Source organism: Myotis yumanensis, unplaced genomic scaffold (genome assembly GCF_028538775.1).
Source record: "Myotis yumanensis isolate MYYU_CA2020_CCGP unplaced genomic scaffold, mMyoYum1.0.hap1 SCAF_335, whole genome shotgun sequence".
Classification (NCBI taxonomy): Eukaryota; Metazoa; Chordata; class Mammalia; order Chiroptera; family Vespertilionidae; genus Myotis; species Myotis yumanensis.
This window is the reverse complement of record NW_027224086.1, coordinates 2,453-22,750: the sequence shown is the minus strand read 5'-3', so window position 1 is coordinate 22,750 and position 20,298 is coordinate 2,453. Positions and strand designations below refer to the sequence as shown.

At 54.6% G+C, this 20,298-nt stretch overlaps 1 protein-coding gene across 2 annotated transcripts; it reads left to right on the top strand.

The window, feature by feature from the left end:
* The first annotated feature begins 4,534 nt into the window (after positions 1-4,534).
* On the top strand, positions 4,535-18,924 carry LOC139001308 (isoaspartyl peptidase/L-asparaginase-like). 2 transcript variants are annotated; one of them, XM_070402997.1, is made up of 7 exons: positions 4,535-4,621; positions 5,030-5,356; positions 8,047-8,189; positions 9,038-9,195; positions 16,809-16,927; positions 17,748-17,858; positions 18,187-18,924. In XM_070402997.1, exons 2-7 carry the CDS (start codon positions 5,137-5,139, stop codon positions 18,396-18,398), a joined length of 963 nt encoding a protein of 320 aa, XP_070259098.1. In that variant the 5' UTR covers positions 4,535-4,621; positions 5,030-5,136; the 3' UTR covers positions 18,399-18,924. The 2 variants fall into 2 exon arrangements, with proteins under 2 accessions (XP_070259098.1, XP_070259097.1); XM_070402996.1 differs by having other exon boundaries at positions 4,989-5,356.
* The last annotated feature ends 1,374 nt before the right edge of the window (positions 18,925-20,298 follow it).

Sequence of the window (20,298 nt, the reverse complement as noted above, 5' to 3'; positions counted from 1 at the left end):
TGGGTGCTGGGCACCCGGAGGGGACGGGCTTATGTTCTCAGAACCTGTGACCTAGGTGGGAGGTGGGGGTCATCTCCGGCCCCAGGGCTAAGGAAGGTCACCTCGCCACGTGAAAGAGGTGACCCGTCCATTCCCAGGCCGAAAGGGGGCAGCCCCCCTCCCCCACCGCTCCCCCTCCGGAGTTGGCGGGACGAGTAACAAATTGCTAACCGCCACCCGGTCGGGCACATTCTTGCACCCCATTCGGCTCGGCTGGGGCTCTCGCCCCACCGCCACCCCGGGCGACTGTCCTGTTATTCTCATTATAGGTCTCAGATGAGCGGCCTTGGCTTCCAGTGGGCCGCCTGCACTGGCCCCCACCTGCGCCTGGTCCTGGACTGACCCTTACAAGGGACGTAAATACCCCGCTCCCCCTGCTCTGCCCCGCTGGTGCCATTTTGGTCTCAGCCCTTCTGCTAGCGGATGTAACAATAAATGTATAATCCTTTACCCTTCTTGGCCTCCTGCGTTCCTCCTTCAGCGACCCTAACACACACCCCCTAACACACACACTCCCCCACCCCGACCCCCGGCCCCCCTCCCCCATAGCCGCCCGCGCACACTCACTCGGTTAAACCGCGTCTCCTAAGTGCTACTCAGATCCAAGTCCAGCGACCTCCCTAGACGAGGCCCCCGACCGCCAGACCCTCAGCTCCCGAACGCTGAGGCTCACGGCTCCGGGGAAGCAATGGGCCGCGCTGGGCGGGCGAAATCTAGAATTTTCAAAACTGAAGGCTCCACCAATCCCCGGCAAATTTATCGGGGCGGCTGCAAAACTCTACGCCAATCGAGTAAAAGAAAGCGCCAATCAGGTTACCTATTGGTTACTTGGGTTGTCAGTCTGCGGGACTAGGAGGCGGGGAAAGGAAGCGTTGAACTTTAACTTGCTTAGCTTCCGGGAGCCGAGGCCGAAGAGGAAGTCGCCCGGCGGTTGGGGATGCGCGCGCAGGACTCCGCACGCCGGAACTACAAGCCCCAGCATGCACTGCGAAGGGCGCGGGGCGTGGGAGGCGGGTCTGGAGCGACCTCACTGGTACGGCTCGCCCAGCGTCCTGCGCTTTGGCCTTTCTTCTTCCAGCTTTGCCTTCCATGCAGGAAGCGTGATTGACAACTGGAAGAAGGGGTTGGACAGGGAACGCTCTACAGAATCTTTATAGATTTGCTGGGGCTGCTGTAACAAAAGCACCACAAACAGAGTGGCTTAAGGGACCCAAACATATTGTCCTCACACTCTGGGGACCAGAATTCCGAGATCAAGGACTTGGGCGGAGTTGGTCCCTTCCGAGAGCTGCGAGGGAGACCGGTCCGGGCCTCTCTCCCGACTCCCGGCTCCCGGGGTCGCTGAAGGAGGAACGCAGGAGGCCAAGAAGGGTAAAGGATTATACATTTATTGTTACATCCGCTAGCAGAAGGGCTGAGACCAAAATGGCACCAGCGGGGCAGAGCAGGGTTTGCTGGCGGTGCTGGCAAACCCGGTCCTTCTTCCTCCGCGTCCGGTGCTGTCCTCCCTGGGCGTTTGCCGTCTTTGGCCACATGGCTGTCTCCGAGGCGTCCTCTGCAGCCACGGTTCCAGGCCGGGGTGGCACCCGTCTTTGCCTGGCACAGTATTAGCCGTGCCCAGGACGCAGGAAGGCCGCAGAACCACGTGGAGTCCGCACGGCCTAACGAAGCTGCCTGCAGCGCCAGGTGGCAGATGGGCCAGGAATTGGGACGCGTAGCCCTGGACCCCACCTGTGACTTTGAGCGTCAACATCCCGCCTGCAAAGTGAAGGAGATGAAACGGGTGGCTTCTTAAGGTCCCTCCTGCTCTGAGGATGAACTCCAGCAGCACCTGGGAAATCCTGTTAGAAACTCCATTTACAGATGAGCCCCATGCTGTGGCCACTAGGAGGCAGTAACGTCTGCATTGGATCCACTGCCCTTTGACCAGAAGCCTCGCCTTACTAGATGTCAGTTAATGCGGGCTGTGGGGGAGGTGGAGGGGGGTCAGGAATCTTTGCACATCCTCGGGGATCAGTGGTCACTGCTTCAGAGAAGGCGGGATGTCACGCTGAGCGACGCTAATGCAGGTGCTCAACGCCAGCTCCTTCCACCGCGATGCCTGGCCCCTGAACCCACCTGCAGGAGTCCTCTCTGGAAGGATTCCAAGCTTGCTCTTTGCTAAGCTATTCCCACTGTCATCGCTTCTGTGGCTCCCCGATTCCAAACCCATGTTGCTTGTGCCCGATGTGGAGAGACTGGGGTGGAGCCTACAGTTGCCAGCATTTAGGGGGTGGTACTGACACAAAGGTGGCACCCACACAAAAGGCTTCACACGCCCTTCCCCTAGCCTCACCCTTGTGCTTGAACATTTTCTCTGCCAGGTCAGAGAAGATGGAAAAAGGGCTTCGTCCTTCCCCATCCACCTGCGATCTCTGACTCTCCTTTCCAACGGGACTCCGGGTGCCTAAGTCGGGGGCTCCTATGCAATCCGTGCAGCCTACTCTTCTGCCCCCACCCCACCCCCGCCCCCGCCAAGGAATGGCTAATTGGCTTAGAAAAGACGGTCCTTGGTGAAAGAGGCAACGCCAAAGTTCTTAACCAGCTGTGCAAGATGATAAAGGGCATTCGAGATCCTAGACCAGAGGTCAGCTGCTTTTTCTGCAGCAGCCAGAGAGAGAATGGCGGATGGTCTCAGTTGAAACTCCAAGTCTCTCCTCATAGTTTGACAGCAGTCGTCAACAATATGTACACAAATAGGTGTGGCTATATATATATCTATATATGTCTATATATAAGAGGCTAATATGCTAAGTGTCCCCTACCAGTGGCTATGATGCGCACTGACCACCAGGGGGCAGACATACAATGCAGGAGCTGCCGAGCTGTAGTGACTCGGCAGCAGCGGTTCTCGGGTGATGCACCCCGAAACCAGAGAGGAGGGAGCCCAATCCCTCCGCGGGTTGTGCGATTCCACCTTCAGCCGTGGGTTATGTTGTTGCTGGGGCGCTGTCGGCCCAGAATCTGGTTTACTGCACTCTTGTGTTTGCGTTCCACACCCTATACAACAGCAACTTTGCAGAGTGCCTCTAGCACCCCAGGACCCCTCGGGGGATGTCAGAGAGCCGGTTTCGGCCCGATCCCCACAGGCCAGGCCAAGGGACCCCACCTGCCGGGGGACCCCACTCACTCCACAGGTGCCCTTTGAGCCACGGCACCGCCCCAGGTGCAGCCAGCCAGGGGGGAACTGCAGGAGGTTGGCTCCAGGGCATGTGGGACCATCTAGCCCAGTCCTGCCCCACCCGCCGGCCACCTTCTAATTAATTTCCTTTCAATGTGCATGAATCCATGCACCGGGGCACTCGCATTCTAATAAACTGTATTTGTGGACACTAAGGTGTGAATTTCATATAATTGTCACATATTAGGCTCCAAGGCTCTGAGGCTCCACTCCAAAGCTAGACTAGGCTCCTAGGCTAAGCTTAGACACTAGGCTAGGCTCATAGGCTAGGCCAGTGATCAGCAAACTGTGGCTCTCGAGCCACATGCGGCTCTTTGGCCCCTTGAGTGTGGCCAGGAAGTTTCGATTGCACCGTAAGTGCGCGACCGCACGTGGTATTTTGTGGAAGAGCCACACTCAAGGGGCCGCAGTTTTCGGACCACTGGGCTAGGCTCACAGGCTAAGCTTAGACACTAGGCTAGGCTCATAGGCTAGGCTAGGCCCTGCCCCTTACCAGTGGGCTCTGCTCGGAGGTGTTTTAGCCCCTCCCAGTCTTCCGTGGAGAGGGAAACTACACTTGCAGGTGGTTCATTTAGGCAGAAGTCCCTGCCCCTGGTCCCTGATTGGTCCTTTCTCGGCAAAGGGTGACTTGCAGTTTGTTTGGTCCAAAAGGCAAGGTCCTCAGTGAGGATGGAGCCGCTCTGGTTGGTAGAGCTTCGTGGCTCCGATTGGTCAGGGAAGGAACAGAGGCGGCAGGCGGTGCGGACAGTTCAGGGCAGAGGCCGGCGGCTTCGAGCAGGCTTCTCCCTCAGTGCAGTTCCCTGGAGAGGCCCCGGCGCAGAAATGGCTGCCAAGCTTTGTTTGTTTGTGTGTGTGTTTTTGTTTTGTTTTGAGCCCAGTTAGCCACCAGAAGCCCTTCCTAGTGGGTCTCTTCGTTCTCAATGTTCACATTTAAATTACAAAACCTTCTTCACCCAACCCCGCCCGCACTGGGGCTCCTGGTGGTGTCGAAGTGGTTGGCGGGCACTTGGACCATCTTTTGGCCCATCTCGCCAGCAACGCCAACACTCGCCCGGCCGTTAAGGAGGAGGAGGAGGCGCGGGCCTCCCTCTAGGGAGCTCACCTGGGTGCAGCAGCCCCGGGCCGGCGGCCGCGGAGACGCCGGCCGAACCGGGAGATCGGCGCCCGGCCGCCTCCCGCGGGGGTTACCGCCATTCCGCGCGCGCCCCGCCCTCGCGGCCCCGGCGCCCTTGCAGGCGGGGCAGTTGCGAGCCCAGCGGTTTCCAGACCCGCCTGGCGGAGGGTCTGGGCCGTGCAGGTTCCGAGTTCTGCGGGGCGGTTCGGCCCGTCCCGAAGCCCGGCGTCCGCCTCCCGGGCGCCTCGGTGAGTCCCCGCCTGTGGTTCGAGGCGGAGGGCGCCGGTGAAGCGGCCCCCTGGGGTGTCCGGCCTAAGGGATGCCCCGGGAAATGGCTGGCGGGGAGCCTCGGGGCCCCAGCGGCCTGGGGGGCCCCCAGCAGTCCATGCCCGTGACACTCAGGCCCGACGGGGAGCCCGGGAGGCGGGCTGGGGCTCTGGCCCGGGTGCCACCCTCGCACCTGCCCGGCCGGTGGCCCCGCCCCGGGAGGGGTGGGGGGCGGGAGGACACGGGAGCCAGGGGGCGCTCTAGGCTCCTCCTGCGATGTTCAGACCAGCCGCCTCTTCCCCCATCCCCACCCCGACCCCCCACCATCCCCACCCCACTGGTTTCCAGAAAGGACCTGAGCTGTGTTCCCCGCCTTCCCCCCGGAGTAGAAGCCGGACCTGGTCCCCAACGGAATCCCGAACCGACTGCGCCCGCGGGGCTCCCTGGGCCCTTTGACATGACCTTCTCGTCCCGTTGATCCCGCGGGTCCGTCGACATGAACCCCTGCGGCATGAACCCGGTGGCCGTGAACCCCGTGGTGGTGGTCCACGGGGGCGGCGCCAGCCACATCGCCAAGGACCGCAGAGAGCTGGTGCGCCAGGGCGTGCTGCGCGCCGCCACCGCGGGGTACTGCGTCCTGAAGGCGGGGGGCAGCGCGGTGGACGCGGTGGAGAGCGCGGTGGCCGTCCTGGAGGACGACCCCGAGTTCAACGCAGGTGGGTCTGCGCGGCGGCCAGGCCGGTTCGGCGACTCCCCCGGAGGAACGGGACCCTTTCTAACGTGTTCGTGAAGCGAATCCGCCTTGGGGTCGAATTTAAAATGCTTCAGAGATTTCATTTTTCTCTTCGTACCTGTTGACCAAGTTGCTTTAAACTTGTTTAAGCTTTTCCTCCCTTTTTGTCCCCCTGTAACCTCTTCACATCGTTAAGAGGTGTTCTTATGACATCTTTCTGTGGGGGCGTTGGGGGTAGACTACATACCATAAACTGCGTGCATTTTGAGTTGTGAAAAGTGCATAATACACCTGTGTAACCACATCACAAGCAAGATTAAAAAAAAAAATTTGAGAGGACGCTTATTAGAGTTGGGGATAGTGACCCAAGGAAGGGCCTAGGGTGGAAGCAGCAACAGGAGAGGGGGGGGCTGCTCTGGCCACTGAGAAGTCAGGTAAAAAGGGACCTTGCGGCAGGTTGGCGGGGGCGGGGGGGGGGGCGGGGGGGGGGGGGTAGGCCTGGTGGAGCTGCCACTGGCCATTGTGCGGCTGGTGCATGGCTGGTGGGGTCTCCCCGAGTTTAGGTGATGCAGGCCTGTGGGGGGACAAGAGGGGAGGGGAAGGCTGGGCATGCTGCTGGGAAGGGGAGCGCGCCCACAATCAAGTTTTAAAACCTTCCCTTCACCCCAAAAAGTCGCTTCTTTGCCGTGACTCTCCCCAACTCTTCCCCAGCACCAAGCATCCACTGAGCTGCTTCTGTCACTGTAGACCAGCGGTTCTCAACCTTGGCTGCACATTAGAATCACCTGGGAATCTTTTTAAAATCCTGATTTCCGGGCCTCATCCTCCGGAAATTCTGTTTCTTTGTGATGGGGTGGGGGCCACGACATTAGTCACAAAGAAACAGAATTTCCGGAGGACGAGGCCCAGGAATCAGGATTTTAGAAAGATTCCCAGGTGACTCTAATGTGCAGCCAAGGTTGAGAACCGCTGCTGCGGACGGATGTGCATTCTCGGGAGCGCCGTGTAAAGGCAGCCGTGCGGGATGTACTGGTTTGTGTTTGCCCCTTCCACTCAGTGGATTAGTCATCACGATCATAACTGCTCTGAGTGCCGACTGCTTACGCGACAGTGTCTGCGAAATGTGCATGATGAGCTCATTGCGTCTGCACAGTAGTCTGATGAGTTGGGTGTGATTATTATGCTCGTGTGTCAGGTGAGAAAACTAAGGTACAGAAAGGTTACGTAGCCCAGCCGATGGTGTGGCTCAGTGGTTGAGCGTTGACCTAGGAACCAGGGGGTCACGATTCGATTCCCGGTCAGGGCATGTGTTGGGGTTTCGAGCTCCATCCCCAGGGTGGGGCGTGCAGGAGGCCACCCATCCATGATTCCCTCTCATCATTTGTTAGATCTATACCTAATTATTTCATGTATTTTGGTGGCAGGGTAAATACGACATGCTTTTTAAAATTTCAGTTACCGATTGTTCATTGCTGGGTTATGAAAATAGTTGATTTTTGTCACATGTGTATTTGCTTGTTTGCATTTATCTTCTTTTGCAAGTGGGTGACCAGTTGTTCCAGCACCATTTGTTGAAAAGGCTTAGCTTTGCTCCTAAGATTCTGCACCTCGTTCTGTGTGTGGGGGTTTTCCCACGCCACCGAGCAATGCTCGGGCACCGGCAAGGTGTCCAACAATTCAGCTCAATTCTGACCCATCCACACCCCTGATCGGGTGTTAATCCCACCCAGTAGGTTCTAGTTCAGCCGTCTTTTGTTTTCATCTCTAGAAGTTCTGTTTGAGCCTTTTTCATAGCTCCCTCCACGTTCCGGTACATAAGGAATATAGTTATAACTGATGCTTTAACATCCTTGTCTACTAATTCTATCATTTGTGTCATTCCTGGATCTATTACCATGGATTGATTTTTTTTTTTTCCTTATTATGGGTCATGTTTTCCTGTTTCTTTGTGTGCCTGATAATTTCCTACTGGATACCAAACACCGAATTTTACCTTGTTAGGGCCGGATATGTTTATAAGCCTTTAAACATTCTTGAGCTTTGTTCTTACTCCATTTTTACAGATAAGGAAACCATCACAAAGAGGTTAAGAATAGCTAGACTGCCCTAGCTGGCTTGGCTCAGTGGGTAGCGTGTCAGCCTGTGAACTGAAGGGACCCGGGTTCGATTCCAGTCAAGGGCACATGCTTGGGTTGCAGGCTCCAACCCCCGTAGCGGGTGTGCAAGAGGCAGCCGATCAATGATTCTCTCATCACTGATGTTTCTCTCTCTCCCTCTCTCTATCTCTCTGAAATCAATAATTTTTAAAAAAAATGAGAGAGAGAGTGGCTAGGCTTATAGGCATTATGCAGGCCGAGAAAGCTGGAGGAAGTGTCCTAGCGGGAGGGAGAACAGCATTGCCAAGCGCAGGGCAATGAGAGCTGGTGGTGCGTTCAGGGAAACCTGACATGTCAGGAACACGTCGCCCCGGCGAGGAGGGGAAGCTGGGAGAGTGAGTCAGAAGGGCTCCGTAGTGTTGATTGGCAGGTCATGGGGTACCAAGACAGGTTTCTGTCTTAAAAAATATTCCTTTGGCGACGGAGTGGAGGGGGAGTTAAAGTGGGCAGCTTAGCGGGAGCTCGGGAGCCAGTTCTGAATTCTGGATTCTTGCTTTCCCCTTCCTTGTGGGTTTAGGCTGTGGATCCGTCTTGAACGTAAATGGGGACGTGGAAATGGACGCCAGTATCATGAGTGGAAAAGACCTGTCTTCGGGCGCCGTGTCTGCCGTGCGCTGTATCGCGAACCCCATCAAGCTGGCCCGGCTCGTGATGGAGAAGGTATGCGCGGCCAGAGAAGCGCCCTTTCCCTGGGGCCGCCACGGCCCTGGTGACCAAAGGGGCCTGCCTGTAGGGACATACTTGAGGTCACTCTTCCAACCTGTGTGAAAGAAGGGAACGAATGACAAGTCCCTCCACGGAGCCAGGATCGGACTCCGTGGGCAATGTAACTTGGCCAGTGATCGCTCTGTTTCCCTGTTATCTTCCCGTGTCCAGCCTTCTCACAACACGTAGAACATAGCACATGCAAACCCAACAGACCAGCTGTTTAATAGGACGTGTTAAATAAAAACGGATCCTGTTCTCTAAATGTAAGATCATATGTAGCCCTGGCCGGGTGGCTTGGTTGGTTGGAGCATCATCCATACACCAAAATGCCAGGGTTCAAGTCCCAGTCGGGGCACAGACCTAGGTTGCAGGTTCGATCCCCAGTCAGGATGCATACGAGAGCCATCTGATTGATGTTTCTCTCTCACATCAATGTTCCTCTCTCTCTCTCTCTCTCTCTCTCTCTCTTTCTCTGTCTCCTCCCCTTCCCTCCTCCCTCTCGTTCCCTCTCTTTTTCTCTCTCTCTAAAATGTTTCCATATATTCTCAGGTCAGGATTTTTTTAAAAAGACCTATGTAAGTCACATCTCTAGCATTATACCATCATTTTTGTTTTTGTGGGTTTTTTTTTTAAATAGAAAACTCAAAGCCAGCCTCTTTTCAACATTCAGGAAAGCGAGCCACTGAAATCTGCATTTCTGAGGTTTTGTACCCGGAGAGGAGTAATTCTCTTCACACGGTAGGAACAGCTAAAAAGATTTCCACTGTTTCAAAAACTCACCACGTTTCCATCTGGTCCAGACGCCTCACTGCTTCCTGACTGACCGGGGGGCCGCAGAGTTCGCAGCCGCCATGGGGGTCCGAGAGGTTCCTAGGGAGCAGCTGGTAACAGAGAGAAGCAGAAAACGCCTCGAGAAAGAGAAGCACTGCAAAAGCGCTCCGAAGCCAGAACCCCAAAAGTAAGCGCCGTCTGTGGCTCGCGGTGGGGGGATTGCTCAGGTGTGAAAGGCGGGCAGATGTCGGATTACTTACAGTTAGTTCTTCAAGAAGTCCAGTAGCGCTCGGCTGTTTCACTCTTTGAACAGCATAATGCACACTAAGTAACGGGAAGACTGCCCCTTTGCTTTTTAATAATAAACTTAACCTCATTGATTACTGCTACCTCGGGCCCAGTGCACAAAATTGGTGCACTGGTAGGGTCCCTAGCGGCTGCCGCCAGGGTACTCCCTCCCGGCCGCCTGCTGCCGCCAGTGGCAAGGGTGTCCCTCCCTTCCCCTGGCCACCTGCCAGCGCCAGGGCCTCCCTCCCTTCCCCCGCTCAGCCTGCCCCCTGGTCGAATTCCCGGAAGAACTCTGGTGGAGGGGATAATTTGCATACTACGCTTTTACGATATAGGACAGTGATGACGAACCTATGACACACGTGTCAGAGGTGACACGCGAACTCATTTTTTTGGTTGATTTTTCTTTGTTAAATGGCATTTAAATATATAAAATAAATATAAAAAATATAAATCTTTGTTTTACTATGGTTGCAAATATCAAAAAATTTCTATGTGTGACACGGCACCAGAGTTAAGTTAGGGTTTTTCAAAATGCTGACACGCCGAGCTCAAAAGGCTCGCCATCACTGATATAGGATGAGAACTCACGCACACTAGGCCAGCAGAGCTCCCTCCCAACATGACTTAATACAAGCGTGCCTGCGTTACTGTGTGAACTCACCAATGCTTCTTTTTCTTTTTTTAAATATATTTTTATTTTATTATTTTTTAAAATATATTTTTATTAATTTCAGAGAGGAAGGGAGAAGGAAAGAGAGAGAAACATCAATGATGAGAGAGAATCATTGATTGGCTGCCTCCTGCACGTCCCCTACTGGGGATCAAGCTGGCAACCCAGGCATGTGCCCTTGACCGGAATTGAACCCGGGACCCTTCAGTCCGCAGGCCGACGCTCTATCCACTGAGCCAGACCGGCCAGGACTCACCAATGCTTCTGGACCAGCTTGCTATCTTATAGACTAAACACGCTCTGTCATCTGGTGTCCCCTCTGGGGCTCCTTAAGCCCTTTTAGGGTGCAGAGAAATCAGCACAGCTCTTAGAGCAGCGGTTCTCAACCTTCCTAATGCCGCGACCCTTTAATACAGTTCCTCATGTTGTGGTGGCCCTCAACCATAAAATTATTTTCGTTGCTACTTCATAACTGTCACGTTGCTACTGTTATGAATCGTCATGTAAATATCTGATATGCAGGATGATCTTAGGCGACCCCTGTGAAAGGGTCGTTCGACCCCCAAAAGGTTTGCCATTAATCCTACGTCCTGAACTACAGTTTTCTGTTACAGGGGTTCAGAATCCCAAATAAAGGCCCCCTTATTTGAAACGAAATGTGAGAGATGAAATTTGAACGTGGCCTGGGAGTTTACAACGGAACGGAATCTACTGACGTTGCCTGGTTTTCAGATGTGAGCTGTTTAACCAGGGGCGCCTCTAGTGTCACCTAGTCCTAGGGAGCGTTCTCAAAAGCAGCGTGGCCGGCCTAGATGGGCGCAGGCGGGTACAGGAAGGCGTCTCCCGCGTTAAGGGTGTGTTTCACAAGGGTGGCCTACGCTGGCGGCTGTTGGTAACCCACGGAGCGTGCTGTGGTGTCCGCAGGCGGCGTCCCCGGAACGGGGAGGCTCTGTCAATGGTTCATGTACGTTTTCGCAGATGCCGCCGCGCTGTTTTCTGACACACCTCTCCGCCAGCCAGGATTGCACGAAGGGCTTCTGCCCCGGGCCCTGCCCCTCGGGGACCCTCAGATCACAAAACCACAAAGCAGTTGGTGTGTTACAGGTACCCCAGCGCCTGTCACTCAGCAGCGGCACCGCGTGACCCATAGCCCTCGTCATCCCCGCTCGCGGCCCCCAGGGAGCGCCTCTGTGCGCCCCTTGCTCTGTGTCCTGGAAGCAAAGGCCGCCTGAGTCTAAAGGTCGGTGGATCGCGCCTCTGCCGGCCTCAGCGGGCCCGGCTCAGAGTGGGAGAGAGTGAACAGCAGCCTCAGGTAAGAGAAAAAGGCAAGCGAACAGCTTGTCCAGTCAGTTCTCGCATAACCGAGTGTGGCTTCTCGGGAGTCCACGTCTCCGTTCTCTTTGTTTAAATGTGTGGTTCTGGGGTGTTCGTGAGTTGGCACAGCAACTGTCAGACTTGTACGCGAGGGCTGATGCCTGTCACTCTTAAGTTTGTATACACAGGGTGTCCCCCAAAAAATCGATACACACTTTAACAGCTGATAGCTCAATGTTGAAAATGAAATGTATTTTAATAAATACTGCCTTTATAATTATTCAAAGTGTGTGTATGCATTTTGGAGGGACACCCTGAATATGTAGGCCTAGATCAGCACTGTCCAATATGAGTGCCTTATTTTTAAAAAGTAAAAAGAAACAGGTGAAATTAATATTATATATATTGAACCCATTATGTCATCATCAATATAAGAAATTATTTGAGCCCTGGCTGGTTTGGCTGAGCGGATAGAGCATTGGCCTGCGGACCGAAGGGTCCCAGGTTCGATTCCGGTCAAGGTCACATACCTGGGTTGCAGGCTCCTCCCCGGCCCAGGCCCTGGTCAGGGTGCGTGCAGGAGGCAACCAGTCGATGTGTTTCTCTCACGTTGATGTTTCTCTCTGTCTTTCCCTCTCCCACTCTCTCTAAAAATCAATGGAAAAATATCCTCTGGTGAGGATTAAAAAAAGAAAAGAAATTATTTGAGATGTTTTATATTCTTCTTTCATACGAAATCTTCAAAATCGGACGTGTACTTGACATTTGCAGCCCGTCTCCCTGCGGACTCCCCGTCTCCTGTGCTTGGTGCCCCGAGTGGCCAGTGCCCGCTGGACTGGGCAGCACAGTCCTCACAGCACCTGCAGGAAGACCCAGCACTTTATGTTGGCAGCTAAATGCACACTGAATGTTAGAAGTAGGGATGCTTGTATTCTTATAAAAGGTTTAAACAATTTAGTTGAATTTTCAAAGGTATAAAGTTAAAATTTCCAGCTTTTAAGCAATTTTGGTTTTAAGAGTCATTGTAATTCATGGTTTGACTGTAATATTAGTAGACTAGAGGCCCGGTGCACAAAATTCATGCACCAGTAGGGTCCCTAGGCCTGGCCGGAGATCAGGGCTGGCAGGGCCTCCCTTCTCTAGCTGCCGGCCCAGGGTCTTCCTTTGTTCCGCGCCGCACCCTGGTGGTGAGCGCATGTCATAGCAAGCAATCAAACTCCCAATCTCCCGGTCAAACTCCTGAGGGGACAATTTGCAGATTAGCCTTTTATATATATAGATAATTTTGCATCTTTTAGGAAAAAACTAACTTTTTTAACTGTACCTAAAATTTTTTCTACTGTTTTGCTCTTTAGTTTTGATGAAACTATATTCTAATTTTGTGCATTCAATATAATTACATTTCGCTTTTTCAACCCTAGATCATTGAAAATGGGTGCACATCTCACGCTCTTGATAGAAAAGACCAGAGGAGCTCCCAAAGGAAAAACTGAGAAGGAAGAAGAAAAAAAACCTCCAAGAAGCCGTCTGCTTGCATTTTTAGAGGCAAAACAGTAAAAGGAGGCCGCCTTCTTCCCGGCTGAGCCCACAAAAGCTACGCGTGGGCGTGACAGTCTCTGTCCAATGGAGAGCTCGTGACTCGTCCAAACAATGAAAGTCACAACAACACTGTTCTTTCCAAATCCACAACCTGGCGGGTCCGGATGAAGTCCCCGCAACCTCGGCTTCTTCCCCAACGGACGCCTTAGCTGCTAATCTACAGCCTCCCGCACAGAACAGGACGGAGCAAGTGCCAGCAGTGGGGGGGGACGCTGCCTCGACAGCAAACCACTGATAACACGGGAAAACGCTGGCATGAAACATCAGTGTCGTGTCCTTCAAAGAATGAGACCAGGTGCCCGATATTAGCCAAGCCGAATGCTGCCTTCCAGGCAAGCAACACAGTGTTTACAAAAACAATGGAAACTTTCTAGGTTGAGTAACAGTTATTTCACAATCTGATAAAATGCCAAACGTGTGATTAGGATAAATAATAAGGAAACTAATGATCACTATCTAGATTGATTGAATGGGTAATACGTGAGAGATGAAATCACATGTAAACTTTTTAAAGTACTCAGTTCAACTAGAATGTTCCCTGGTGAGAAGACATGTTGAACAGCTAACATTCTGTGCATCGTTACACTCCCCGGAGAAGAAAAGCAAGCTTAAATCAATGAGCATTTCAGTGGCTTTACACCTGCTTTTTAAGGGACGCGTTTTGAATGAAGAGAAGAATTGGGGAATGCTTTTTAACTTAGACTAAAATTAATCTTTAAAATGATCGCCTAGCCCTAGCTGGTTTGGCTCAGTGGATAGAGCGTCAGCCTGCAGACTAAAGGGTCCCGGGTTTGATTCTGGTCAAGGGCACATGCCGGGGTTGTGGGCTCGATCCCCAGCAGGGGGCGTGCAGGAGGCAGCCAATCAATGATTCTCTCTCATCATTAATGTTTCTATCTCTCTCTCTTCCTTTCCCTTCCTCTCTGAAATCAATACAAATATATTTAAAAAATAAAATGATCACCTGGCTGCGTGGCTCAGTGGTTGAACAACGACCTATGAACCAGGAGGTCATGGTTCGATTCTCTGTCAGGGCACTGGCGCCGGTTGCGGGCTCGATCCTCAGTAGGGGTCGTGCAGGAGGCAGCCGATCCATGATTCTCTCTCAACATTGATGTTTATATATATCCCTCTCCCTTCCTCTCTGAAAACAATAAAAATATTTTTTAAATAAATTAATTAAATTAAATGATGGAAGGCAAGCCTATGATAGGGAGCTAACGAGGTTGGTAAGCAAAAGGTATAGAAGCATGAAGTGTGGCCAAGAGTCCAGCAGTACTCTGTGTGACACGCGTACAGCGCACGGTTTGAATTTTTCTAGGAGACACGCCCTCAGCTTGGCCAACTGTAGATGCTGTGGGACAGTCCGGGGTCTAGATCTGCCCCAAATGGAGCAGCTTGGTCAGACGCATAGCTGACTTCACAACGAATCTCAGACACGTGGTGGGAACACCAACTAAATGCTGTTGAAGTAATTAAATCCAATCTAAAAATAAATAAATAAATAAATAAAAAATAAATCCAATCTAGATAAAAAGAGTTGAGCAAAACCACAGAAGATTCTCAAAGAACAAATCATGGCCTTTACCAGAAAGTGAAATTAATTTTGAATGTATGCTGTCTACAGTCGCTTAGTTTGAACTGTCAATTTCTATTGCTAAGCTTAACAAAAGCTTTGAAAACATCCAAGTTTGGTGATTTGCTTTCTAATAGGATTAAAAGTATCCTTTTAAGTTTAGAGAAACAAAACCAAAAGTGCATGTGAACTATGCAAGAATAACAAGCCCATAAAATATAAGGAAATTGGATCAAGGAAACAAAGATATTGGTCTGACCTGGAGCCGACTCGCGTACAAAATCCTGACACCAGTTTCTACTTTTCTGTTCACTCTCAGAGCGTAGCACCACTTGAAGAGAGGTTTGAACAGCGTACTGCTGTTTTCCGTGTTTATAACCACCAGCATTTAAATGTGAAAGAACTTGAGATGTTCCGCATGGATCTAAATGACAACAGTAAGGGATTGTGAAGCATCTGATCAAATGGAAGTGGTAATATCTTCTGTGAGGAGAGTGTACCCTATGTAACCCCGTATTGCATTGGGGTGTGGTAACGTCAGAATCGGGATTCATTTCCAAATCTAGGTAATTCAGCTTCCAGAATTCTATTGGAAATTCCAGTTGCTGCTGCCTCAGCGCAGCGAAGTTTCTCCAACTGAAATGAGTTAAGAACTTGCTAAGAAGTCTATGGACTCAGGAAAGTCCGCCTCGTTCAGCGCTTCCCCATGGGGTGGGTGCTGTGCGGAAATGCTGATTATGAGAACGTCATCAGTGCTCTCTGATATGAGGCGAGGAAAGTTAACTTCAGGGGGTAAATACACAACTGATGTATTTTGTGTGTGTGTCTTGTTTCACTCGTCCCGGCGTCCCCAGCTGATGAGAGGATCCAGATGTGAACAATAACAGCTAAGTCCTCATTGGTGGTTTGTCAGCATTCAGTCATATAAACACCATAGCAGGACAGTATATTTTGAGACACATTGATCACATGTTTATAACTAAACTAGAGGCCCGGTGCATGAAACTTGTGGTTTCCAGAGGCTGTCTTCGTTGTTGTTTTGTTATCCTCATTCGAGGATATTTTTCCCATTGGTTTTTAGACAGAGTGGAAGAGAATGAGGAGAGAGAGAGAGAAAAACATGGATGCCTCAGGGTTGGTATGTGCCCTTGACCCGGAATCGAACCTGGGACCCCTCGGTGCACTCACGGGCCGACGCTCTATTCACTGAGCCACCCTGGCCAGGGCTCCGGAGGGGCTTCCCATCTCCTGCAGGGGTGAGTGAGGACCCAGGCCCTGCACAGCCCAGCCCACACCCGATACCAAGGCCTTCACTGTAGCTGCGTGGGGGTGGCGCAGGTCCTTTCTTAATCCCGGCCGATGCTGTGATGCGTCTCGGCTCACACGCCCAGGTCTCCGCAGTCAATCGGGGAAGCCTTCCCGGTGGCCTGTGCGCAGGGTGGCCCTGTGCTGCGGAGCCCAAGCCGGGATGCCATGCTGAGCGTGCAGGGGCCACTGAGCCAGGACTGCGGCCTCAGACAGGACTGACCTGGGTCGCCGGCTGGGCGGTCACCCACCTGCCCCAGCCCTCCGTCTGGCTGCCCTGTGGCCTCCCACACCCTCCCTGGCTTTGCTCTCTCCCGCCACAGTGGCCTCCCCAAAATCCCACGAGCTTAGCAGCCATGTGCGGGTTTGGGGGGTCAGCGGGGCTGGCCCCCACTTCCTCCGGAGGCCCTAGACACAGCCCAGTGCCACCCACACTCCCCTCCCCACGCCCCCCCCCCCCTGCCACTGTAGTCGCCTTAGTCTTCGATGGGTTCAGTGAAACGTGGAGCTTGATGGCCCTGTGGCCTCGGCCCGGCAGCTCCAGGGGAGAGACAGCCCGCAGGGCACCCACAAAAGTGCCCACACCTCGCTCGCTGCAGGATCTGGGGGGGGGGGGGGGGGGCGTGTGGCCACTGTGCAATTCCTTCAGCGTTTCTTCTGGAAGGTGTATAACAAAATGGTCGGGGAAATGACCGCATCTCGTCTTTACAGCAAGTCCTGGCAACGCAGGGCGCGGCCAGGCAGCCTCAGCGGCGGCGGCGGCACCTGAGAGGTGGTTGGAAATGCGGGGTCTCAGGTCCCACCCTGGATGGGGAACTCTGGGTCCCTGGGGGAGGGGGGAAGGGAGGGGGGCACCCAAGGAATTGTTCATCGCACTCAAGTCTGAGCTGCACTGTCACCTTAGCTTTCCCTGCCGGCTCCTGAGTCAGGACCATGGGGTCCGTGTGTCCCGTTTGCCATTTGCAGGCAGCGTGGGCCTTGGCAGGCACTGAGCTGCGTAGTGCCGTCTTCACGCTGCCACTTTTGTTCTGTTTACTTTTTGCAGACACTTGGGAACGGTGGGCGCTGTTGCCTTGGACTCCAAAGGAGACGTGGCCTATGCCACCTCGACGGGGGGCATCGTGAACAAAATGGTCGGCCGAGTTGGGGACTCGCCCTGCATAGGTAGTGCTGCTGGAGGACTCCCGCCCCCCATTTCCTTCCCATCATCAAGTTCACGTTCGCTGACTGCTCCCCTCCCCTCCCCTCCCCTTCCCTCTCCTCTGGGAGCCGCAGCGGTTGGAGGGGTCGCTGGGGCGCTGCTTCCTACCCAGCAGGTGCTCTGTTTTCCCTCAAGCGCATGACCCAAGAGTCGGAGTGACACGGGGAGGGAGATGGAGATCAGGAAGCTGAAGGTGCCCCCAAGCTACCCACCGTGCCTCCCTCTTCTCTCCAGCTCTAGTTTCCGGACCCACAGACTTAGCCCCGAATGTTAAATATGCCGCCCTCTGCCCAGGCATGGGCACAAATTAGCGAGCGAGAGAGCTGAGAGCTGGCGGGCGCAGTCATTAGATTTGAGTGGCACCAGAGGGATGCACCGCTCGCCACAGAAATGTTACAGATTAAAACGTGCCCCATGAGGACTGGAGCTGGTTTCCTCTCGTTCCCAGGCGGGGGTGGGGGGGAGGGGTGCAGACTGGGGGGGTGGGGGGGAGGGGGTGCAGACTGGGGGGTGTGGGGCAAAGGAGGGGCTGTCCTGGTGTAGCTGCCCCAGGCCTGCCCTCCCTTCTCCTCCCCTCCCCTCCCCCACCCCGGCTCCCCACATCCTCCAGATTTCAGGGCGGTCACAGGTGCTTACTGTCCACCTTGGCATCCCAAGGTCATGGCCCCTCCTCTGACCTTGTCTGCGCACTGGGACTTGACATCGAAGTAGCGTTAGACTCGGACTGTGTGTGTGAACGGCCTCACTCTCGCTCAGGCAGAACCCCTCCTTCCCTCCGAGCAGGATCCGGGGGCTACGCCGACAATGACATTGGAGCCATTTCGACCACGGGGCACGGGGAGAGCATCCTGAAGGTGAACCTGGCCAGGCTCACTCTCTTCCACGTGGAGCAAGGTACACGGACCGAGGCCGCACTGTCTGCGGACGGACGGACGGACGGACGGACGGGCGAGTGAACAGAAGCTGCTTGTAAATAGATGGGGACGGGCCTCACCCCTTTCTCCTTTGCTGGTTGCTTTCAGCTTGTTAGCAGTACTGTCCGCCGCCTGTAGGGGGCAGCGGCGGCTCGGAGCCTGGGTGGGAGAAAGGGCCCCGGCTCAGAGGGAGGAGGACCTTGCGTGGGGACCGTGGGGACCGTCCCTCTTGGGGGCACTCAGACAGACATGGTCTGCCAAGAATCTCTGGGTTTTCACACTGCAAATGAACCTGCCCCTGTTTTCAGGAAAGACATTAGAGGAGGCTGCTGAGGTGTCGCTGGGTTACATGAAGTCGAAGCTCAAAGGACTAGGGGGTGTCATCTTGGTCAACAAAGCAGGAGACTGGGCGGTCAAGTGGACCTCGGAGTCCATGCCCTGGGCGGCCGCCCAGGCCGGCAAGCTGCACTGCGGCATTGACCTCAACGCGACCAGCATCACTGACCTTGACCTGCTCTGAGCCCACTCCCACCCCCCCCGCCCCGCCCACCCGCCCCCCAAGACTGTACCCAGGTGCCAGCCTGCAGGTAAAGTACAGGTTCCTGGCGTGGAGACTCAGCCTGAAATTAGAGCTGGAGATGGAAAACTACAGTCTGTCCCGCCTTTTGTCGCCTTGCTCAGTAAGTAGGTGGCTGCTGGGTGCGGGGCGGGTTCCGGAGGATGAGACGCCCACAGTAAGACGAGCGAATACGGGGGCCCCCAGCCCGTCTCTGGAACAGTCGCAGGGTCTCGGGTGAGGAAGAAGAAACGCAGGAGCGTAGCCCAACAGAAACCGCCCTTGGAATTGGGGGACCCGCCCCCGAAGCGGTAGGGCTCACCCGCCCAGGGTGTGCACGTTCTGAGGGGACATGAGGGCCGAGGTGGGGAGGAGAGAGCCGGGGGAGGCATCCGAGAGCCAGACCGGAGCAGCAGAGCCCGTGGGCGAAGTATAGTGGGGCCGCCAAAGGTCAGGTCGCGGCAACCACGGGGCTCCGGACAGCACTGGGCAAGAGACACCCTGGGCGGGGAGGGCAGAGGGGTGGGGGCGGGGGGAGACTGGTTTTCCTAAGGAAGTTCAGATCGCCCCGGACTCACTGATATAGAGGTTTCCAGATACGTTCAAAGGACCGTGTGGTAACCCCTAGCGCCCTCATCTGGGGATGAAAGTGATCACGGGCCGGTCTGAGAGTTCCCTGGGGCTCACACATGAGCCTGCGCCCCCAGGGGTCTCCGCTAAGAGCAGCCTCTGCTGCCACTCGCCCTGTGGGTCCTCACGGGGAGTCCTGGGGCTCGAACTTCCCATCACTCGGCTTCCACGGGCCTCTGATAAAATGTGTTTCGGAAGAACAGCCGTGTGGCTAGGAGTCCCCGTGGACAAAGGCCGGAGCATGCAGGCGCTCCCTGGTCGCCGTGCAGACGGGCGTGCGGTCACAGGCCTGCGAGGTGCGGGCGGCGTGTGGGCCGGTCAGCCCGCCCTGCCTCGCGGGGCGCACGCGGGAGGTCGGCAGAACTGAGCCTTTTGAGCGGGTTCAGGAAAGAACGAAACACGTGCCAGTACCAGCAGGGCCTATGGCCCCGGCTGCCGGCCGTCGGCCAGTGCTCACCCCCGACAGTCACACGGTTCTGGCTCCGGTCCTCTGACCCTGCTCGGGACTAAAGAGGAAGAGGTGGCACTCGGAACCGAGATGAACTCTGCGGGTGACCCTGGGCAAGTTAACTTCATCTAGAAACACAGGTCACTCTGAGGAGTAAAGGAAATTAAAGCTCAGTGGCCCTGGCCGGTGTGGCTCGGTCAGTTGAGCATCATCCCAGGCACCGAAAGGTCACCGGTTCAATTCCCAGTCAGGGCACATGCCCAGGGTGCAGGTTCAACAAGAGGCAACCAATTGATGTATCTCTCTCACATCGATGTTCCTCTCTCCTCCTCCTCCTCCTCCTCCTCCTCCTCCTGTCCTTCTAAAATCAATAAAAACAATTTTTTTTAAAAAAAGACTTGCACAGTGTTTGTCTTGTGTCCTATGGACACATGTCCGAGTGGCCAGGCCCAGGGGGCAGTCTGTGCGTGGATGTCCTTGAAAGCCTCCACATGCAACAGCTGCGCCTCGAAATCAGGATTTGTCAGCAGGTGCATTCGTTTGCTAGGCCTGCCGGCCACAGTCCCGCAGACAGTGGCTTAAACACGGGTATGTTGTCCCAGTTCTGGGGGCTGGAGGTTCAAGATCAAGGTGTCGGCAGCTTTGGCTTCTCCTGGGACCTCCTCACCGGCTCCTCGCGTGGCCGTTGCATCATATACGCTGTGGCCAGGCTTCCCTTCCATAAGGGCATCAGCCAGATTCACCGAGGGCCCCTCACAGCCTCACCTGGCCTCAGTCGTCCCTTCC